We start from the raw sequence: 24827 nt of genomic DNA, 5'->3' as shown, positions 1-24827 counted from the left end.
GGCTGCCCACAGTAAGGACTGTGGAGAGTATTATTAAACATAATTACGCTAATTGGCCTGTTTGGGGATTAAATCTAAGACACCTGCTCCCAAAGCTAACCAAATAATATTTGAATAAAAATTTCTTTCAAGTTTAGGATCAAAGGTGGCTATAAATGTAACATTCCTAACAAAATATTTTATTATTAGGGAGTTAGATAACATTTAAAATGCTTGCTGATAAATATCTTCTAATACTAATCATAGAATTTTAGTGGACAGCATCTCTGGACATCATCAAATCTAATCCCCACATTTAGCTGAGAATGTTGATGTTCAATAAACAATTTGATTGTTCTCTTTATATAAAAAGAAAGGTAACTGAATCAATAAGGTAAGAAAAAAGAGCAGAGGGTTGTTGAAATATTATGTTTTATGGCTATTTTACTAAAGAAATATTTTACCCTGTGTCATGGTTAGGGACAGGTGTCAACTTGGCCAAGTTGTGGTACCTGTTCATCTGATTGGGCAAGCACTGGCCTGTCTGTTGCAATGAGGACATTTCATAGGATTAGGTCATGATCACGTCAGCTACATCCACAGCTGATTCCATTTGTAATCAGCCAAAGGGTAGTGTCTTCTGCAATTAGTGATGCTAAATCCAATCATGGGAAGCCTTTTAAGGAGGACTCAGAGGAGACAGATTCCATTCCTGCTTTGGCTGGTGAGCCTCTCCTGTGGAGTTCATCCAGGCCATCCATTGGAGTCATCGGCTTCGCAGCCTGCCCTGTGGATTTTGGACTCTGCATTCCTACGATCATGTGAGACACTTTCATAAATTTTATATTTGCAAGTGTTCCCTGTTGGTTCTGTTTCTCTAGAGAACCCTAACTAATACATCTTGGTACTGGGAGTGGTTCTTAAGGAACAGAATCTTAAAAATGGGTTTTTATGAATGGTTTTCTACTCTGACTGGGCTCAGAGACACTAAGGACTCTGATTCCCGTAATCAGAATGACACTCCCAATCCATGGACTGAGTTGGCAAAGGAGATAGTCAAAATATCATCATTCGATTCTCCTAATGCTTCGCTTGTACGAAGACAGACTCTGGGGGATAATGTTTTTGACACCTTTACAGAGTTTTGTAGAAATAAGAGTTATAGAGATGGTGGTTGGTTGTTGTTAGATACACTGTCTACATTAAAGGGTGAAAGGGATGGGCTTAAGGCTTCAAACAAGAAGCTTAAGTGCCGTCTGAAAGATGTAGAGGTTTCTATGAGTATCCTGAAGGAGAATTTTATTTCCTGTAGCCATAGACTTGAGATCTCTGAAAATCAGACTCAGAATCTTATTGTTAGAGTAGCAACTTTACAACGTAAACTGAAATCTCAGTCTTGCATGGTGTCTGCTGTTAAAGTGAGGGCATTGACTGGAAAGGAGTGGGACCCTGAAAAATGGGATGGTGACATATGGATTGATAATGATGTTGGGGGTGAGGTTGAAACCCTAGACCATGCTGAGCCTTCTTTAGATAACCCTGTAATAATCTGCCCTGAGGACATAGCCGCCCCACCTCCAGCCTGCCTTGAGGAATTGGCCACCCAACCTCCTCCTGAAGGGATTAGCCCTAGAGTTATTAATCCTGTTTCACCAGATGAAATGGCAAATGAAAGCCCTGAAGCGAATGGCTTGGAAGATATTTCTAATTCTTTTCATGACCCACCCCCACCACCCCTCATTTCTTCTAGACCTATAACTAGACTAAAGTCCCAACAGGCCCCTAAAGGTGAGGTACAAAGTATCACACATGAGGAGGTACATTATACTCCAAAAGAACTGTGTGAGTTTTCCAATTTATATAGACAGAAATCAGGGGAATATGTGTGGCAATGGATTTTAAGAGTGTGGGATAATGGTGGGAGGAATATAAGGCTGGATAAGGCTGAATTTATTGATATGGGCCCACTAAAGCAGAGATTCTGCATTCAACGTTATAGCTAGAGCAGTTAGAAAAGGTGTTAACAGCTTGTTTGGGTGGTTGGTTGAAACATGGATCAAAAGGTGGCCAACATTACCTGAGGTTGAAATGCCAGAACTGCCCTGGTATAATGTAGATGAGGGGATCCAGAGGCTTAGAGAGATTGGGATGTTAGAGTGGATTTATCATGCAAAGCCTGCTCTTACACCCCAGGAATGTCCAGAGGATGCACCTTTTACCAGAACAGTGAGAAATAAATTTGTGAGACTAGCACCATCATCCCTCAAGAGCTCTGTGGTTGCACTTCTCTGTAGGTCAGATATTACTGTAGGAACTGCTGTCACTGAGCTGGAATCCTTAAACACAATGGGGATGACAGGATCCCGAGTTGGCAGAAGTCAGGTGGCAGCACTTAATCACCAAAGACAGGGTAGACGTGGGTATTATAATAGACAACAAACTCAAAGGAGGCATCAAAATTATATGACACGCAGAGATTTGTGGCATTGGCTAGTAAATCATGGGGTGCCTAGATATACAATAGAAGGGCAGTCTACTAAATTCTTGTTGGAGCTGTATAAACAAAAGAGTTCTAGGTCAAGGGAACAGAAGTCTAACCTGAATTACAAAAACACAGAGTCACGGCCCCTTAACCAATTTCCAGACTTGAAACAGTTTACAGACCCTGAGCCCCTTGAATGAAGGGGAGGCCAGGTCCCTATGGGGGAGAAACCTGTTACACTGCCACAGATTTATACTGTTAACCTTCCTCTAAGTCTTCCCCAAGGAGACCGACGGCCTTTTACCAGGGTAACTGTGCATTGGGGAAAAGGAAATGATCAGATATTTCGGGGATTATTAGACACTGGTTCAGAAGTGACATTAATTCCAGGGGACCCAAAACATCACTCTGGACCACCAGTCAGAGTGGGGGCTTATGGAGGCCAGGTGATCAATGGAGTTTTAGCTCAGGTCCGTCTCACAGTGGGTTCAGTGGGCCCCCGGACCCATCCTGTAGTTATTTCCCCAGTTCCGGAATGTATAATTGGCATAGACATACTGAGCAACTGGCAGAATCCCCACGTTGGTTCTCTAACTCGTGCAGTGAGGGCTATTATGGTGGGAAAGGCCAAGTGGAAGCCACTAGAACTGCCCCTACCAAGCAAAATAGTAAATCAAAAGCAATACCGTATTCCTGGAGGAATTGCAGAGATTACTGCCACTCTTAAGGACTTGAAAGATGAAGGGGTGGTGATTCCCACCACATCCCCTTTCAACTCTCCTATTTGGCCTGTACAGAAAACAGATGGGTCTTGGAGAATGACAGTGGATTATCGTAAACTCAACCAGGTGGTAACTCCAATTGCAGCTGCTGTTCCAGATGTAGTATCATTGCTTGAGCAAATCAATACATCCCCTGGTACCTGGTATGCAGCTATTGATCTGGCAAATGCTTTTTTCTCAATAGCTATTAGTAAGGACCACCAGAAACAGTTTGCTTTCAGCTGGCAAGGTCAGCAATATACTTTCACTGTCCTACCTCAGGGGTATATCAACTCTCCAGCCCTATGTCATAATCTTGTTCGCAGAGACCTTGATCGTTTCTCCCTCCCACAAGACATCACACTGGTCCATTATATTGATGATATCATGTTGATTGGACCTAGTGAGCAAGAAGTAGCAACTACTCTAGATTTACTGGTAAGGCATTTGCGTGTCAGAGGATGGGAGATAAATCCAACAAAAATACAGGGGCCTTCCACCTCAGTAAAATTTTTAGGTGTCCAGTGGTGTGGGGCATGTCGAGATATCCCTTCTAAGGTGAAGGATAAATTGCTGCATCTGGCCCCTCCCACAACCAAAAAAGAGGCACAACGCCTAGTTGGTCTTTTTGGATTTTGGCGACAACATATTCCTCATTTGGGTGTGCTACTCCGGCCCATTTATCGAGTGACCAGAAAAGCTGCTAATTTTGAGTGGGGACCTGAACAAGAGGAGGCTCTGCGACAGGTCCAGGCTGCTGTGCAAGCTGCTCTGCCACTTGGGCCATATGATCCAGCAGATCCAATGGTGCTGGAAGTGTCAGTGGCAAATAGAGATGCTGTCTGGAGCCTATGGCAGGCCCCTATAGGAGAATCACAACGCAGACCCTTAGGATTTTGGAGCAAAGCCTTACCATCTGCTGCAGATAACTACTCTCCTTTTGAGAAACAGCTTTTGGCCTGCTACTGGGCCTTAGTAGAGATTGAACGCTTAACCATGGGCCACCAAGTTACCATGAGACCTGAGTTGCCTATCATGAGTTGGGTGTTGTCTGACCCACCAAGCCATAAAGTTGGGCGTGCACAGCAGCACTCTATTGTAAAGTGGAAATGGTATATACGAGATAGAGCCAGAGCAGGTCCTGAAGGCACAAGTAAGTTACATGAAGAAGTGGCACAGATGCCCATGGTTTCCACTCCTGCTGCCACATTACCTTCTCTTTCCCAGACCAGAGCTATGGCCTCTTGGGGAGTTCCTTACAGTGAATTGACTGAGGAAGAGAAAACTCGGGCCTGGTTTACAGATGGTTCAGCACAATATGCAGGTACCACCCGAAAGTGGACAGCTGCAGCATTACAACCCCTTTCTGGGGTGTCCTTGACGGACAGTGGTGAGGGGAAATCCTCCCAGTGGGCAGAACTTCGAGCAGTGCACCTGGTTGTTCATTTTGCTTGGAAGGAAAACTGGCCAGAGGTGCGTTTGTATACTGACTCATGGGCTGTTGCTAATGGTTTGGCTGGATGGTCAGGGACTTGGAAAGACCATAATTGGAAAATTGGTGACAAAGAGGTCTGGGGAAGAAGTATGTGGATAGACCTTTCTGAGTGGGCTAAAAACATGAAGATATTGTGTCCCATGTGAATGCACACCAGAGGGTGACTTCAGCAGAGGAAGATTTTAATAATCAAGTGGATAAGATGACCCGTTCTATGGATACCAGTCAGCCTCTTTCCTCAGAAACTCCTGTTATTGCCCAATGGGCTCATGAACAAAGTGGTCATGGTGGTAGGGATGGAGGTTATGCATGGGCTCAGCAACATGGACTTCCACTCACCAAGGCTGACCTGGCTACAGCCACTGCTGAGTGCCCAATCTGCCAGCAGCAGAGACCCACACTCAGCCCCCGATATGGCACCATTCCCCGAGGTGACCAGCCAGCTACATGGTGGCAGGTTGATTACATTGGACCACTCCCTTCATGGAAGGGGCAGCGATTTGTTCTAACTGGAATAGACACATACTCTGGATATGGGTTTGCTTTCCCTGCACGCAATGCTTCTGCCAAAACTACTATCCGTGGGCTTACAGAATGCCTTATCCATCGTCATGGTATTCCACATAGCATTGCTTCGGATCAAGGAACACACTTCACAGCAAATGAAGTGCGGGAATGGGCACATGCTCATGGAATTCTCTGGTCTTACCATGTTCCCCATCATCCAGAAGCAGCTGGATTGATAGAACGGTGGAATGGCCTTTTGAAAACTCAATTATGGTGCCAACTAGGTGGCAAAAACTTGAAAGGCTGGGGTAATGTTCTCCAGGAAGCTGTGTATGCTCTGAATCAGCGTCCGCTGTATGGTGCTGTTTCTCCCATAGCCAGGATCCATGGGTCCAGGAACCAAGGGGTGGAAATGGGTGTGGTGCCACTCACTATTACTCCTAGTGATTCACTAGGAAAATTTTTGCTTCCTGTCCCTGCTACCCTGAGTTCTGCTGGTCTACAGGTTTTAGTTCCAAAACGGGGTGTGCTTTCTCCAGGAGAAACAACAGTGATACCACTGAACTGGAAGTTAAGATTGCCACCTGGCCACTTTGGGCTACTTATGCCTCTGGATCAACACACCAAGAAGGGGATTACATTATTGTCTGGGGTAACTGACCCTGACTATCAGAAGGAAGTAGGACTGCAACTACATAATGGAGGTAAAGGAGAGTTTTCTTGGAATATAGGAGATCCCCTGGGGCGTCTATTAGTACTACCATGCCCTGTGATTAAAATCAATGGAAAACTGCAACAACACAATCTCAAAAAAATGGCTCTGAGACTTCAGGAATGAAGGTTTGGGTCACCCCACCAGGCAAAGAACCACGGCCAGCTGAAGTGCTTGCTGAGGGGAAAGGGAACATGGAATGGGTAGTGGCAGAAGGTAGTGATAAATATGAACTTTGACCACGGGATCAGTTACAGAAACGAGGACTGTAATGCTGTTTTGTTTGTGTTATACTATTTAAGTTGTAAGATATCAAGTTTAAGAATGAATGTTGCCCAAGGATTTGCACCCTATTCTGGAGAGATTTAATGTGTTTCCAGTTATATTCAGGACAGTAGAGTATTGTCAGGTAAAAGAAAAAAATGTGTGCTTATTTGTTTTCATTTGGAAATTAAGTATGGTCTAAGGTGATATATATATATATATATATGCCAAGTTGACAAGGGGTGGACTGTCATGGTTAGGGACAGGTCATGGTTAGGGACAGATGTCAACTTGGCCAAGTTGTGGTACCTGTTCATCTGATTGGGCAAGCGCTGGCCTGTCTGTTGCAATGAGGACATTTCATAGGATTAGGTCATGATCACGTCAGCTACATCCACAGCTGATTCCATTTGTAATCAGCCAAAGGGTAGTGTCTTCTGCAATTAGTGATGCTAAATCCAATCATGGGAAGCCTTTTAAGGAGGACTCAGAGGAGACAGATTCCATTCCTGCTTTGGCTGGTGAGCCTCTCCTGTGGAGTTCATCCAGGCCATCCATTGGAGTCATCGGCTTCGCAGCCTGCCCTGTGGATTTTGGACTCTGCATTCCTACGATCACGTGAGACACTTTCATAAATTTTATATTGCAAGTGTTCCCTGTTGATTCTGTTTCTCTAGAGAACCCTAACTAATACACCCTGGAACAATAAAAATTTCCTACAAATCACGATTGAAATGCCACTGGTTTACAGATCTAGATTTAGCTTACAGAGCACACATTACTTACTTCTTCCCTACTAGTTACGCAACCTCAATCTGATGATGGTGAGAGAGGTCAAGAATGACTTCAAAAAAGCAAAGTACAAAAGTATGTTATCTTTTAGAAAAAGTTTAAGTGGAAATAAAGATAAATACATGTAAATATTAATTCTCTTAAAAAGAAAAAAAACCCACAAAAAGACTAAATCAGAAATCAACAATATTGTTTATCTATAAGGGGTGGGTGAGAACTATGGATAAGGGAAAGGAGAAGCAGTTATACTTAGAATAAAAACAGAAACAAGTGAATCTAACTGAACTTCAAACACACACACATAACTATACTGAAGAATAATCAAACAAATACAAAGAATCAATCCATGTAATTTTTGAAAACAGTTCTTTGACATACCAGTCTAAAGACAAAAAGAGCAAAAACATCTTGAACTTGTTTTTCGAGTGGTAAGACTACAGTTATTCTGAAATTACTTTGTGTGTATTGAAAGACTGAGCAAATGAGTGAGTATACTGACAATGTGGGGAATGAGAATTCTAGGATGAACTCTATAACACCTGTGCTGGTTTGAAATGATGTATGTACCCTAAAAAATCCATGTTTTAATCCTAATCCCATTTTGTAAAGGCAGCTGTTTCTTCTAATCCCTACTCAGCACTGCATGCGCGAAACTTTAATTAGATCATCTCCCTGGAGATGTGACTCAATCAAGAGTGGTTGTTAAACTGGATTAGGTGGAGATGTGTCTCCACCCATTCCAGGTGGGTCTTGATTAGTTTACTGGAATCCGATAAAAGAGGAAACATTTTGGAGAAAGGGAGAGATTGAGAGAGAGCAGAGAAGAATGACATAGCCACGAGAAGCAGAGTCCACCAGCCAGAGACCTTTGGAGATGAAGAAGGAAAATGCCTCCCAGGGAGCTTCATGAAACAGGAAGCCAGGAGGGTAAGCTAGCAGATGACACCGTGTTCGCCATGGGCCCTTCCAGCTGAGAGAGAAACCCTGACTGTGTTCGCCATGGGTCTTCTTACTTGAGAGATAAATCCTGAACTTCATCGGTCTTCTTGAACCAAGGTATCTTTCCCTGGATACCTGAGATTGGACATTTCTATAGACTTGTTCTAATTGGGACATCTCCTCAGCCTTAGAACTGTAAACTAATAACTTATTAAATTCCCCCTTTTTAAAAGCCATTCTGTTTCTGGTATATTGCATTCCAGCAGCTAGCAAATTAGAACAACACCCTATACAAAGTGGTTCAAGGACCTAAATATGAGTCAGTATCATAAAACTTCTAGAAGAAAATACAGGGAAACATGTTCAAGACCTAGTAGTAGGAAGTAGGTTCTTAGACCTTACATCCAAAGCATAAGCAATGAAAGAAAAAATAGATAAATGGGAACTTCTCAAGATTGAACATCTCTGTGCTTCAAAGGACTTTGTCAAAAAGTTGAAGAGGCAGCCAACTCAATGGAGAGAATATTTGGAAATTATGTATCAGATAAATATCTGATATCCTGTATACATAAAGAAACTCAACGATAAAAGGACAAACAACACAATTATAAAAAGGGCAAAAGATATGAACACACATTTTTTCCAAAGAGGAAATACAAATGGTTAAAAAGTACATGAAAAGATGTTCATCTTCATTGCTAAAAGGGAAATTCAAATCAAAACCATAATGACCATATCACCTTATACCTATAAGAATGTCTGTGTGCCAGTTTGAATCTATCATACACCCCAGAAAAGCTACATTTCAATCTTGATCCAATCTTGTGGACCCGCAAGCTGGAAATGTTTGATTGGATTACCTCCACAGCTATTTGACATGTCCAATTGTGGGTGTGACCCTTTGATCAGATGGCAATGTGCTTCTACCCATACCAGATGGGTCTTCATTTGTTTACTGGAGTCCTTTAAAAGAGGAAACATTTTGGAGAGAGCAGAGCTGACAGAGAGCTGATAGTGAGGGAACCAACAAAAACTTCAGTGCAAAGCTGACACAGATGGTGACTCTTGGAGAACAGAGACATGGATGTTTGGAGAGGCTTGGAGCCCAGCAGATGTAATATGAGATGTTCAGCAAGCCAGAACCTGGAGAGAGCCGAGGGAAACCAAGAGATGAAAGCCAGCCCCTGAGAAGCAAAGTGAGGAACCCCCACAGGAACAGAGGCTAAAACCAATGGAGCCCAGGAGCAAGGCACTAGCAGATGCCAGCCATGTGACTTCCCAGCTGACACAGGTGCTGCAGACTCACTGGCCTTCCCTGACTTAAGGCATCTCTCTGGGGTGATTGATCCTGACTATCAAGGGGAAATAGGACTACACAATGGAGGAAAAGAAGAGTTTTCCTGGAATATAGGAGATCCCCTAGGGCATCATTAGTATTACCATGTCTTGTGATTAAAGTCAATGGAAAACTGCAACAACTCAGGACTACCAATAAACCAGAAACTTCACGAATGAAAGTTTGGGTCACCCCACCTGGCAAAGAACCACAGCCAGCTAAAGTGCTTGCTGAGGGTAAAGGGAACATGGAATGGGTAGTAGAATAAGGTAGTGATAAATGTGAACTACAACTGCATGACCAGTTATAGAAATAAGGACTGGGATTGTATGAATATTTCTTCCCTGTATTGTTATGAGTACGCTTGCTTTTGTATATAAGCAAATACTTGGTTTTCCTCTTATCATATGACATAAATTGTATGGATCATGTTGTAATATTTAAGTTATAAGATATGAAGTGCTACCTAAGGACTTGTACCCTGTTCTGGAGTGATGCAGTGCGTTTCCACTTGCATGCAGTACAGGCGAGTAGTGTTAGGCAAAACGTATGTTTGTTATTGTGTTCTATTTGGAAATTAACATGTTTCAAGGTGATGTGTATAGATGCCCAACTGACAAAGGGGTGGACTGTGGTGGTTAGGATCTGGTGTTAACTTGGCCAGGTGATTGATGCCCGTTGTCTGCTCAGGTGAGAACCGGTCTGACCATTGCTGCGAGAATATTCCATGGCTGATTGATAAACCAGAGAGTTGTTGTATTAATTCATCAGTTAACTGACTGCAGCTGTGGCTGATTACATCTGTAATCACCTAAGGCGTGCCAACCACAACAAGATAATCCAATCATTTGGAGGCTTTTAAAGAAGAAGAGAGACTTTTTTTCACTGCTTTTTTCAGCCAGTGAGCCTCTCCTGTGAAGTCTGTCCAGACCCTTCATCGGAGCTGCCAGCTTCACAGCCTGCCCTACAGATTATGGGTTTTTCTATTCCCATGGTTGCATGAGACACCTTTATAAATCTCACTTTCACAGATATCTCCTGTTGGTTCAGTTTCACTAGAGAACCCTGACTAATAAAGGCTGCTATTTAACAAACAGGAAACTACAATTGTTGGAGAGGTTGTGAAGAAATAGGAACACTTATTTTCTGTTGGTAGAACTGTAAAATGGAACAGTCACTGAGGAAGACAGTTGATGCTTCTTCAAAAAACTAAGCATGAGTTGCCTTATGACCCAGCAGTTATGCTATTTTTATGTACCCAGTAGATCTGAAAGCAGGGACACAAATAGACATTTACAAACTGATGGTCACAGCGGCATTATTCACAATTGCCAAAGGATGGAAACAATCCAAGAGTCCATTAACTGATGAATGGATAAACAAAATGTATATACATGCAATGGAATATTACACAGCAGTAAGAAGGAATGAAGTCCTGAAACATGTGACAATATGGACGAATACTGAAGACATAATGCTGAGTGAAACAAGCCAGACACAAAAGCACTGTATTGCATGACCTCACTAATATGAACTAACTAGAACTTGTAAACCGTGAGTCTTAAAATGTAGAATATAGGGTACCTAGTGATAGACAGAAGCTAGAGAAGGGGTGGTGGTTACCTAATATGTACAGAATTGTTACCGAGGTTTAACTGAAATGTTTGAGAATAGATAGAAGTGATGGTAGGTTGTTATTGGGAATATAACAGTGCCATATTGTAGGTGAAGTTGGTTGAAAGTGGTTGTTTAAAGTCATTATGTCACCAATTAACATGACAAATATAAATAAATTCTTACATGAACTACTACAAATGTAAAAAATAAATAATAAGAGGGGTGTATGAGAAAAAACATAGCTATTGCAAAGTATGGACTACAGTTAACAACAATATTTTAATATTCTTTCATCAACAGTAACAAGTTTATTACACCAATACTATGGATCAGCAATAAGGGGAATAAGGAGTATGGGAAGATTTGGGTTTTATTTTTTATTCATATTTCTATTCTAAAATAATAAAAATGTTCTCAAATTGATCATGGGGATGTATGCACAACCATGTGTAGATACTGTGAGCCAGCGATTGTATATTTTGGATGGTTTGTGTGATGTGGGAACATATCTCAATAAAGTTGGAAAAAAAAAAAAAAGACACAGGACCAGCTTGAAGGGACTCCAAATGGCCAAACTGGGATAATCTGAGCATCAAAATAGGTAATGGCAAAAACAGATTATAACCCATTGGATAAAATAAAAATCCTCAAGTCCCTAGTGAATAATAATGAAAGAAAGGGAGAGAGGGAGAAAGCAGGTTTCTTCTTTATTATGCCAATTAATAAATGCGGAAGGGATGATGGAGAGTTACAAAATCACCATTTTGCAACACTCATAGTAATAAATAATTCAAGTACGACTCACCAGTGGATGCTAAAAATGACTGATGAGAGACAGGATATTTACATAGTCTGAAACTACATTCCACAAATTACTTATTAATAACAAAGGAGAAAACAGCAACTTTTACAATGGAAAAATCTGATTCTGCTTTAATCAACACAATATTCCTGCCAAAAATGTGTAATTAGAATCTAATATGAGATAAATCCATATTGAGGGACATTCTCTAGATAACTTGCCTGTTATCTTGGAAAATGTCAAAGATACAGATTAAAGAAACTAAACAGACATGACAACTAAATGCAATGTGTAATCCTAGATTGGATTCTAGATTGGAGAAAACTAATTCTACAATTAGATGTTATGTGGAAAATCGATACTATGGAAAAATTGGCAAAATCTGAATATGGGCTATAGATGACATCAGTGGTTCTCAAACCGCTGTACCAGAATACTTGAAGGGCATGTTAAAATGTGATTATTAGATAGTGAATAGTAGTGGTCAATGAGAGGGAGGGGTAAGGGGTTTGGGATGTAAGGTTTTTTCTTTTGTCTTTTGTTTCTTTTTCTGGAGTGATGCAAACGTGCTAAAAATAATCATGATGATGAATACACAAATAGATGATCATATTGTGAGCCACTGACTGTATACTTTTATTTATTTATTTATTTATTTATTTATTTTTATAGGCAGGCACCAGGAAACGAATGACTGTATACTTTGGATGGACTGAATGGTGCATGAAGATATCTCAACAAAAATATTTTAAAAAACAAAAAACAAACGACAAACATGATTATTGCGCCTCACCCTCAATACTGAGATTCTGATTCAGTAGGTCTGTATGGGGCCTGGAAATTGTCACTTTTATAATAAGTTCAGAGGTGACACTGAAGCTGTTAGGTCTCAGGACCACAGAGTGAGAACCATGAAGATTACAGCACTGCATTTCTTTCTTCTGGGTAATAATTGTGGTTATATAAGAAAATGTTCTTAATCCTAGGAAGTATGTACTGAAATATTTAGGGGATAAAGGAACATGATGTCTGCAACTTACTCTCAAATAATTCAGAACATGAGAGAATGATAAAGCAAAAGTGGCAAGATGTTGGGTCTTGGTTCTGTTCTTGCAACTTTTCTATACGTTAAAAATAATTTCAAAATAAAAAGTTAAAAGAATAACTTCATTAAGAAATATAAAATAAAGACTTAGTATAATCTTTTGATCAAAGGGCATCTGAATGTCAGTGTCTGTAAGTTTTCTAAGCACAAGCAACATAAACGCTCATCAAATTTACTATCCTTTATTACATATACCATGGGTGTATTTTTAAGTATTAATACTGCTTTACTTAAATTTATAATGAATACAGAAAATATTATTAAATGTTCCTCAAGCAATTCTAATTGTTAAAACATAAAAGTCAAATTATATAAGCTCAACATTGATTTTCAGAAATGGTAAAATAAAGCTAGATAACGTAATAAAGTAAGTAATAGTGAACAAGCTAGAAATAAATACACTTTGCTCTACACATTGTTCTTCCCAAATACACTGATCAACATTTTTAGTTTTGTGTTTTTTTCAGTTAAGTAGTAAGAAGAACCCAAGATACACTGTAGATTTATGAGACTGATAATTTATATTAAAACCATTTATAGTACAGTCAGTCCATCATTTTATTTTATGTTGAGCTCTTACTAATCCAGAATATAAAACTGCAGATTTGGTCATAGTCAATTATAACCAAAATGTGCAAACATCATATAAATAGGTTAACACTGTGAACACAATAGAAAAGCAACACAAAATAAAATCAGTATTTGTATATACAGATGGTAACCAATACTTTTGTGATTAAAAATCTAACTGAAAATAAAATAATAATAAAGTTGGTGTTATAAAATTACTCTACACTATAAATGCTATTTTCCTGAAAACAATGAATAAGATATGAGATTTAATACGAGATTGTGGTTGTGGTTACAATTCGGTTTACCTTAAATCCCAAGAGAGGGGGCCGAGAGCAGCTTGTTACAAACTTGAGCAATTTGCGCTTTTCTTCATCAGTGAAGCCTTCTACCACTCTCCAAAAGAGTTTAATTACAGGGTGGTCTGCAGAATAGCCTCCTATGATACAATGAACAATATTTTATTAAAAACAAGATAATTGTGAAAGCAGATTCTCCAAAAGACACTAGAGCAACTAAGATAAGCATTTGATTCACATTTTTAATTCCAGCTCAAGGCTGAAAGCCAATTCCAAAGAAACACCCCTCCTTCCCTCCTGCTAAGTGATCACAGACAAAGTACAAGAGGGAGAGAAAAACTAAAGAAGGATAGAAGTAGACAATGGCCAAAATAAGGAACACCCTCAGTTATGAAATGAACAGCAGCCAAAGAAATACAAAGGAATCTGATTTCTAAGAACTATGCTGGTACAAATTAAACCTTTTCCTGAGTATTAGACACTAAATAAATTAAACAATTTACATGATCACACACCTAAAAAAGGGATTTTAATTTCTACCAGAGTTATTTTACCACCATGGCTCACTATCTAAATTAACTTTATAAACTATCCATCTGAAGATAAGTTACAGACCATGGCTAACAACCAATCCCAGATTATGATTAGATCCCAATTTCAAAATGCAATATTTGCTACTTAGAATTCTTAATTTACTTAAGTGCTTCCTAAAACTAAAATAATTGCTAAATATTGTCTCCTCAATGTTAATATACCACTGAAATAACATCAATAAAACATTCTAAGTGCATTAACTGGCACAAAAATGAATATGATAATATTTTAAACCTATTTACTGGAATAGAAAAGATCATTAAAAGTATAAGCTTTCAGTACAAATAGGGTGATGCAAACAACCCAAGACAGGTTCTTGGCAAAAAGTAAAGGTTAGACTGATTTCATTTTTTTCAACTTATGACTTGATAATGGGAACAATGTGACCTTATTTACCTTTACATAAAGATTAGAGTTTAAATTTAGAGCAATACAAATTAACTACAGGAAGGAGAAATAAACACACAAAAACATATGTACATGATTTTTAGCAAATTTATAGTAAATTTTAAAGTTTATAAATCTATAAATTTTATGCCAGTTTTAGAACATTTGACCTATTTTCTCGAAATGTTTCATGCTTCCAATCCCTAGGTAGTTACTGATCTGCTCTGCGTCTCTATATTATAAATTGCCTTTTAAAGACATTTCATGTAAATAGAATGACAAAATGCAGTACTTTACATCTGGTTTCTTTCAATTAGCACAATGTTTCTGAGGATCAAATATGCAGCATATATCAATAATTAATTTCTTTTAATTGCTGAGTAGTATTCCACTGACTGGATATACTGCATTTGGTTTATTCATTCACCAGCTGTGGACACTTGAATTTTTTCCAGTTTTGGGCTATTATGAATAATGCTTCTATGAACATTCATGTACATGTGGGTTATTATGTTTTCAAATCCTAGGAGTGGCATAGATGAGTCATATGGCAAGTTTAACTTTTTAAATAACTAAAAACTTTTCCAAAGTGGGACTACCATTTTACATTCCAACCAATCACAAGGGTTCCAGTTTCTCCACATCCTCAATACCAGTTGGCACTATTTTTTTAATTACAGCCATTCTAGTGCATGAGTAGTGGTATCTCATTTGGATTTAATCTGCATTTCCTTAGTGACTAGTGGTCCTGAACATCTCTTCATGTGCTTATTGGTTTATTGGTCATTCATATACCTTCTCTACTGGAACATCTTTTAAATTGTTTTCCTCATGTTTTTAAATTGTTGTTTTGTCTTATCACTGAGTTGCCAAGAGTTCTTTGTGTATTGTGGAAACAAGTCCATTATCAGATATATTAACATATATTCTCCCCAATTTGTAGTATATTTTTCACTTTCCTAATATTGTCTTTTGATGTGTAAAAGTCTTTTATTTTGATGAAGTCCAATTTATCAATTTTTTTATGGATTGTGTTTTCAGTATCATAACTGACAACTCTGTCTTATTCAAAGTCATAAAGATTTTCATAAGTTTTATAGTTTCAGCTCTTATACTTAGGTATATGACCCTTTTAAATTTTTATTTTTTTTTAAACATAACCACATACAAACATGAATCTTCTTACCATATGATCATTCCATTTTTGGTATATAAACAATAACTCACAATATCACCACATAGTTGTATATTCATCACCACAATCACCTCTCAGAACATTTGCATCAATTCAGAAAAAGAAATAAAAGGAAAAAAGAAAAACATTCGTACATACCATACTCCCTCCCCCTCACCGATCACCAGCATTTCAATCTACTAAATTTATTTTAACATTTGTTCCCCCTATTATTTATTTATTTATTAAACATAACTGTATACAAACACAAACATTCTTACCATATGATCATTCCATTCTTGATATATAATCAATAACTCACAATATCATCACATAGTTGTATATTCATCATCATGATCATTTCTTAGAACATTTGCATCAATTCAGAAAAAGAAATAAAAAGAAAACAAAAAAAATCATACATACCATACCCCTTACCCCTCCCTTTCATTGATCATTAGCATTTCAATTTACTAAATTTATTTTAACATTTGTTTCCCCTATTATTTATTTATTTTTAATCCACATGTTTTACTCGTCTGTTGATTAGATAGATAAAAGAAGCATCAGACACAAGGTTTTCACAATCACACAGTTACATTGCAAAGCTGTATCATTATACAATCATCTTCAAGAAACAAGGCTACTGGAACACAACTCTACATTTTCAGGCAGTTCCCTTCAGCCTCTCCATTACACCTTAACTAAAAAGGTGATATCTACATTATGCATAAGAATAACCTCCAGGATAACCTCTCCACTCTGTTTGGAATCTCTCAGCCACTGACGCTTTATTTTGTCTCATTTTGCTCTTCCCCCTTTTGGTCAAGAAGGTTTTCTCAATCCCTTGATGCTGAGTCCCAGCTCATTCTTCTAGGATTTCTGTCCCATGTTGCCAGGAAGGTCCACACCCGTGGGAGTCATGTCTCATGTAGAGAAGGGGAGGGCAGTGAGTTTGCTTGTTGTGTTGGCTGAGAGAGAGGTCACATCTGAGCAACAAAAGAGGTTCTCTGGGGGTGACTCTTAGGCCAATTTTAAGTAGGCTTAGCTTATACTTTGTGGGGTTAAGTTTCATATGAACAAACCCCAAGATTGAGGGCTCAGCCTATTGCCTTGGTTACCCCCACTGCTTGTGAGAATATCAGGAATTCTCCACTTGGGGAAGTTGAATTTTCCTCTTTTCTCTCCATCCTCCCAAGGGGACTTTGCAAATACTTTTTTATTGACTGTTCAAATCACTCTTGGATTTATCAGGACATCACTCTGAACAAACCTACAAAATCCCATGCCCTATTCAAGGCTCCATGTACTTACGGTGTTCAATTAAGCTGTCCACATAAGTTATATTAGGAAATGCAGTAGTCAAAATATAAATTTTGTACCAAATAAACATTTTTTGCTTCAGTCTCACACATAAGTTAAAGTTTTAAAATATGAATTACTATCTATTTCAACACCTTGCAATATTGACATTCCTTTGTCCTTCCTCACGCAAAACATTTTTTCAGTTGTACATTTAGTCATTAGCATTATACACTCTAGGCATTCCTAGATTATACCATCTCAGTCGTTATTGTCTATCTTTCTTTATGATTTCATTTGTGCCCTCAGGCCTCCTCCCTCTATCATTCTCATATTCAGCTTCATTCAGTGTTCTAACATTATTGTATTACAGCTAGGTAGTATTGCGCTATCCATTTCTGAATTTTTACAATCAGTCCTTTTGCACAATCTGTATTCCTTCAGTTCCAATTGCCCAATATCTACCCTATTCCTATTTCTTGACATTCTCTGTTCCCAACTGAAATTCTCCAAGTTCATTCACTAATGTCAGTTTATATCAGTGAGAACACACAGTATTTGTCCTTTTGTTTCTGGTTAATCTCACTCAGCATAATGTCCTCAAGGTCCATCCATGTTGTTACATACTTCATAACTTTATTTTGAGTTAATTTTTGTGTATGGTGTGAAGCAAGGGTATAAGCAATTTTTTCCCCATGGATATTGTCACGGTACCGTTGACCTGTCTTCACATCTTGCTGGAAATCAACTGAGGAGTTGGTTTCTGGTCAACTTTCTTGGCAGAAGACATTCCAGGGTGCCTTCCCCTTGAATCTTTGAACAACTACCCAAAACCAGAACAGCCACTTTCCTAAGAACCCCAGGAAACAGTTAAAGGGTTGCAGTAACTATGTGAGTGCTGAATCAAGAAAAGGCAGCTTTAAAACATGGTAGAAGGGGCAGGTAGTGGTGGCACAGTGGCAGAGTTCTCACCTGCCATGCCAGAGACCCAGGTTCGATTTCTGGGGCCTGCCCATGCAAAACAAACAAACAAACAATGGTAGAAGGCCCCAGAACCCTTGCAAATGCCTCTTCAACCCATGCCCTGGAATGTGCAGCCAACCTGTGTTCTCAGGATGGGTCCCTGACCCTGTTCTGGAGGGAACTCAGTAACCCCTATGCACATACTTGGATGCCTGCATGCTGGTGCCATTTGATCTTGTGGTTGTCCGAAAGACTGAACTAGGAAACTTGTCTTTATCCAGCTCTCCCAGGACTTGTTCTGCAGGCAAAAGCAGCTTGCAGATAGCTAAAGCAGCGATATAATTAAGTCAAAGTGACCTGGGATATGATAAAGCACCCAGGATGGGGAGAAAGTTAATTTCAAAGGGAGTAATATGGGCATTTCAAGGGGGGAAATTCCTAAGGCAATAAGCAAGCACAGCCCAAGGCAAGATTCTGGCTCAAAAAAGAAAGAATAGGCCCTGTACTTCACATTTACCCAGAGCTAATCTTAACAGGAAGACTATAGTTCTGAAGGAGAATACCAACCAACCCAAAGTCAATTTGCAAAGACTTGGAAAGGGATTGGCTCAGTAGGTTGTTTTGTTTTTGTTAGCACTTGGCACAAAAAGAAGATTTCTGTCATTTCAATAGCTGTCATATCAACACAAACTTAAGGAACAGATAGCTCAGGGTCAAAATCCCAGTTAACACCTTAAAATATTAAAATGCACAATATGCAAGAAAAGATTTAAAGACAAACAAATAGGAAATGATGGTCCATCCAAAGGAAAGATATAAAACACTAGAAACCATTAACAGAGAAGACCGACATTGGACATATTAGAAAAAGACTTTTAAAAATGATCCTCTGTATGTTCAAGAAGATAAAGGAAAACACAGAAAAAGAACTAACTGATATAAGAAAAAACAATGAATGCACAATATGAGAATTGCAATGAAGAGATAGAAACTTTAAAAAGGAATCAAACAGAAATAATGGAGTTGAAAACCATAATTACTGAAATAAATTTCTTTTAGAGGGTTTCAACAGCAGATTGGAGCTGGCAGAAGATTGAAACGGAACTTTAAGGCAAGGCAGTTGAAGTGATTCAGGATGAGAAGCAGAAAAAAAAAAGAGTGAAAAAAAGTGAACAGACCTAAGACTGTGGGATACCATCAGGCATAACAATACACTAATTAAGGAAGTTCCAGGAGCAGTGACAAAGAAGGATTATTCAAAGAAATAATGGCAGAAAATTTCCCAAATTTAATGAAAGACATAAATATGCATATTCAAGAAGTCCAACAAACCCTGTGTTGGATAAGAGCTATATACCCCTCAAATCACGTTAAACTTAATCCATTCCTGCGGGTATGAACTCTTGTAAGTAGGATCTTCAGATGAGGTTACTTAAATTAAGGTGTGGTCCAGCTGAATTAGTATGGATCTTAAGCCTATTAATCAGGGTTTTATAGAGAAGGTCAGAGAGAGAAAGCCAAAGAGAGCAGCCAGAAGCTGTATGTCAGTGGAGCCCAGAAAGGCTACCATGGGCTTTGCTGGGTAACAGAAAAGCCAAGGACCAAGGATGGTCAGCAGCCAGCCCCAGAACGTCATAGTCTTTTGGGAGAAAACACTACCCTGATGACACCTTGATTTGGGGCTTCTCTTAGCTTCAAAACCATGAGCCAATAAATTTCTGTTGTTTAAGCCAATCCATTACATAGTATTTGCTTCAGCACCCAAGAAACGGAAACAGTTTTGGCACTGGAATGTGAAGTGCTGCTACTGCAAATACTTAAAAGGTGGAATAGCTTTGGAACCGGGTAACAGGTAGAGGCTGGAAAAACTGTGAGGTGCTTGATATGAAAAGCCTAGATTGCTGTAGTAAAGAATCTGTTGGCAGAAATATGGATGCTACAGATACTTTCAATGAGGCCACAGGTGGATAAAGATGAGAGTTGCTCTAGGCCAAAGGGTAGGAACCTCCTTGGCTCTTTCTGTGCATGCCTCTTATCTTAACCATGCACATATAGCCATAGCAATTCACCTGTTTACACACTACTATCCCCTCTTTCCTAGGAAAGAGTTTTCTCATTGTCCTGGGCACTGCCCTGGATGTCCTATAGCCAGCAATTTCTTGCTTTAGAGACCCACCTGAATGCTGTCTCACAGCATTCTGTAGAACACTTCTGTGAACTGCCTTCTAAATGCAGGCAAGTTCTGGGACAGCAAATCCTTTAGGCATCCAACAGACACACTGACTCAGACATACATGTTCCCAGTATGTGCAAAAAGCATTACTGCTCCCTCTGGAACAGGAACCAGGGATCTACACTGAATTTAGTTTAGTTTTCTTCAGAAAACTAAATATTGAGTTGCCCTATGACTAAGTAATTCCACTACTTGGTATATAAACAGAACAGTTGAAAGCAGTGACACAAATAGACTTTGCACACTGATGTTCATAGTAGCATTATTCACAATTGCCAAAAGATGGCAACAATTCAAGTGCCCATCAACAGATGAGTGGATAAACAAAATATGGTATAAACATCTGATGGAATATTATGCAGCAGTAAGAAATGAGGTCCTGAAGCATATGACAACATGTATGAACCTTGAAGACATAACGCTGAGTGAAATAAGCCAGACACAAAAGGATACTGTATGCTTTCACTAATATGAACCATCCTAGAAAATGTAAACTCAAAGCCTTAAAAAGTAAAATATAGGGGACCTAGAGATAGGCTGAAGCTAGAGAAGAGGGAGTGGTCACCTAATATGCACAGAATTGTTAACGAGGTTGAACTTAAATGTATGGGAATGGATAGACGTGATGGTAGTTCGTTAGTGGGGTTATAATAGTACCATACCAAAGGTGAAAATGATTGAAAGGGGTTGTTTAGAACCATGTATCTCACTAGAAATATAAATAAGTTCTTGCATGAACTACTTTAAAGGTATGAAACTTATACAAAGAGTTAATAATAGATGGGTACATGAGGAAAACTACCTACTGCATGCTATGCTCTATATTAACAGGAATACCATACTAGTACCACAACAATACCAGGGGTAAATAATTAGGGGGAGGGGCAAGAGCTAAGGAGAGTTTTGGATTTTCTCTTTGGTATGGATATGTCTGTTATCTTTTTCTTTGGAGCAGTGAAATTTGTCTAAAATGGAGAGTGACGATGATTGTATAACTAGGTGAGGAAACTGTGAGACACTGATCGTTTATTTTGGATAAGAATAGATGCCATATCAATAAAAAATAAAAAAACTAAGAATGATTTATAATCTCATGACCACTTAACATTTTGGCTTATATTTTACCCAACTTTACTTTCACAGATTTGGAATCAGTAACAAATACTGTTTCGTAACCTGCTTTATTTAAAACTTCTAAAAGGTATATAAAATACTGTAAAATGTTTGTGCACATGATAAAGTAGGACTCAGTGGCTCACAATTTTAAGTCATTTTAATAGATGCATATTTAAGATTCTGTAGCATTTTCTACATATGAGAAAAGATTGAAAGGGTAAATGTATCCCCAACTATAGTCAAAGGTTTTTTACTGCTTTGCAAATGTTAACAGTGCTTCTTTAAGAATTTTTTTTTCTCTGAACCAGACCAGTAGATTCATTTTGATTTCACCCCAAAAATGTTTCTATCCTTTAACAAGTAATTTAGCTCCTGGGTTTCTATCACAAAAAAACAAACTCTGCAGACATAAAAACAAACACAAAAAAGTCCATCATAGTGCAGTTTAAATAAATCACAGTATATCTAACCTCAAAAATTAACTGCAAAAAAGACTAAGTAAAAATAATAAAAAAAAAAAAAAAAAAAAGGGCGGGCCACAGTGGCTCAGCAGGTAAGAATGCTTGCCTGCCATGCCAGAGGACCCGGGTTCGATTCCCGGTGCCTGCCCATGTGAAAAAAATAAAATAAAATAAAAAAGACTAAGTAACAGCTTGGAAATATTTTTGTTACTGATGCTTAGGAAAGAACAAAATAAATCTCTATAAATTATTACATATAAACACACCATGTGAAACTACTAGAATACTAGAATGTGATTAATGAAAAACACAGTGAAATAAAACAGTAATCGTTTTAAAATATTGGGCTTAAGGATGATTTAAAAATTTTTCTTATATTGTTCCAAATATATATAACAAGGCTAATTAATTAATTTTTTTCTTTTACAATTCCACAGTTTTAGGTTTTTATTTCTAGCTGCTCTAAGGTACTGTAGACTAAAAGAAATAATATGATTCAGTCCTCATACTTACTTGTTAAACCCTACCTTCTCCATATAACTCCACCATCACCTTTGTTCTTTCTCCCACTCTTTAGGAGTATTTGGGCTGTGCCCATCCTAACCTTTTCATGTTGGAAGGGGCTGTCGATGGAACTAGTTGATGTTCTGGAAATTTATCCTAGTGCATGGAGCCTTTGCAGAATCTTATATACTGCTCTAGGTATTCTTTAGGATTGGCAGGAATAGTTCTGGTTGGGGGTTGGCAAGTTATGATAAGCAGCAGTGTCTAACTGAAGTTGCATAAGACTGGCTTCCAGAGTGGCCTCTCAACCCAATTTGAACTCTCTCAGCCACTGATATTTTATTAGTTCCATTTCTTTTCCCACTTTTTGCATTGTTGATCCCACAGTTAAATGGCAAGGCTAATTTTTAAAACACTAAAATAACCAAGAGATGTATTTTTCCTTATATATAACAAAAATGTCAATTCTATCCTCAATCAATCTCATTATGGTTTTAATTTGTATTTCTCTGATGACTTATGCTGTTGAACATCTTTCTATGTGTTTACTGGCAATTCATATATTTTTCTTTTTGGAAATGTTGGTTCAAGGTTGTTTTTTTTTTTCATTTGATTTAATAAAGTTTTATTTTTCAAAATGTACAGTTGCTTGGACCTGTTCATGCATCTTCACTCACAGCTGGGGTATCTCCACCCTTGGTGTTTCTGGTGTAAATTACTGGAGCTCTGTGTTTTGAAACCAGCTTGATAAGTCCTTTACTAAGTAGCTCCTGAAGGGCTGCCCTAACCAGGGAATCTCGAATCTTCAGACTCTCAGAGACAACAACTAGAGTTATAAGCTTGAGGTTGGGAACTTCCTTACAGAGTTTGTCATAAGTGGCTTTGTCAAACAAGACTAGGTTATTGAGCTTGTCCCGAACTTTGCCTTTGGACCACTTCTTCTTTTTGGCTTTGTCCCCAGATTTATTAACTGGGTCTTTGTCTTTCTTGGTCGACTTTCCGGCACCTTTCTTCTAGTCATCCTTGGGTGGCATCGCAAAGCTCAGAGAGCAATATCTACCACTGCGGCCTTGCTAAGATGTCAGGAAAAAACTGGCTGAAGGTTTTTTTACTCATTTTCATAACTCAGTTTTTTATCTTATTATTGGGTTTAGGGGGTTATACATTTTGGATACAAGTCCTTTGCCAGCTGTATTCTGAATATTTTTGCCCCATTTGTGGTCTTGCTTTTTCATTTCCTTGAAGAGCAGAAAGTTTTAAATTTGGCTGGATCCAATTTTTCAGTTTTTTCTTTTATTGTAGGCTTATCACTGTATTTAAAGACTGGATGCAAGAAATGTCCATAAGTAAAGACTTAAAAAGATATAGGGAGAGAAAATATGGAAGATGCAGAACACAAGTACATAAAAATGAGGAAAGTAAAAACCAAATTTGTATTTATTGTAAAAAAATATGCTAAAGAGTTATGAAAGAAACAAAGCATAGTGGTTCCTTAATGTGTGGAAGGGTATGATAGGAAAAGGACTGATGAATAAGAACAGAAAAGATGTTCACTGCACACCATTACACCTTCTGGTTTTGGAACCATATGAACAAATTACGTTTACAAAAGATTGAGTTAAAATTATTTTGGAAATATGGTCATCCAAAACATTTTTAGGAATAAATAACTAGTAGTGATAACATACCTGAATAGTTTGTAAAGGATTTTAGGTCCTCTAGACTTATGGGAACTTGTGCACCAGAAATCAATACCTGGAAAAAAAAGTCCAAATCATAAAATTTGAGGTAAATGTTTAAGAAATCTTTTTCACTTTTGAGGAACAAGTGTATCTCCAAACGTTAGTAAGTATCATACCTGAATTTCTTGCTGATCAAACATTCGGAGCCATTCAAGATTAACAACATTTGCTAGACCCTGTCTGAAAGCCAGACAATGCTGGCGAATTTGTTTGTTTAGTCTGTAGTCTGCTACAAGATGGATATATGCAATTCGGTTAGAACTGGTGACAGGAATATCTTTTCCAGCAAATTTTAGTTCAACTACCTGTGAATATAAAAAGTTAAGGATTTCAATTCTCAAAGCATGATTAAAAGTTTAAAACAGAAGCAAGAAACAAATATCTCAAGGAAACATGACTGAATTGCTCAGCAAACAAAAATCTAAGTAAAAAAAATAGTACAAGTAGTACACACATATCAGTATATATACATTTAAGGAGCTACCTCTAATGGGATTCTCCAAAGTTTGGTATTTTATTCTACCTTTAAGATCATTAACCACCTGCTTTTCCCAAAGCACTAATGAATGATACAGCAATGTAATCATGGCAATTTTATCTTAACAAGTGGAAATCGCAAAAGGCGTAGATATGAACCAAATGATCAAAATTTAATCAGAAGAAAATAAAGAGATTCATTTTGGAGAAAATA

The 24827-nt window shown here is 38.3% G+C and overlaps 1 protein-coding gene and 1 pseudogene across 2 annotated transcripts in view; both read right to left on the bottom strand.

The window, feature by feature from the left end:
- Positions 1–24827, bottom strand: part of UBE3C (ubiquitin protein ligase E3C) — a 183811-nt gene that overhangs the window by 14182 nt on the left and 144802 nt on the right. For both annotated transcript variants that reach the window (XM_077151371.1, XM_077151380.1), the window contains exons 20-22: positions 24253–24441; positions 24083–24149; positions 13670–13800 (exon numbers count right to left, since the gene is read on the bottom strand). In XM_077151371.1, coding sequence (XP_077007486.1) covers positions 13670–13800; positions 24083–24149; positions 24253–24441 — 387 coding nt within the window. The remainder of the gene's footprint in view (positions 1–13669; positions 13801–24082; positions 24150–24252; positions 24442–24827) is intronic.
- LOC143674959 (small ribosomal subunit protein eS25 pseudogene) lies at positions 13828–24075 on the bottom strand (annotated as a pseudogene).

The sequence above is a fragment of the Tamandua tetradactyla genome, chromosome 1 (assembly GCF_023851605.1).
Source record: "Tamandua tetradactyla isolate mTamTet1 chromosome 1, mTamTet1.pri, whole genome shotgun sequence".
NCBI classification, from domain to species: domain Eukaryota; kingdom Metazoa; phylum Chordata; class Mammalia; order Pilosa; family Myrmecophagidae; genus Tamandua; species Tamandua tetradactyla.
Note: the sequence above shows the minus strand (reverse complement) of the source record. Positions and strands in the feature narration are given on the sequence as shown.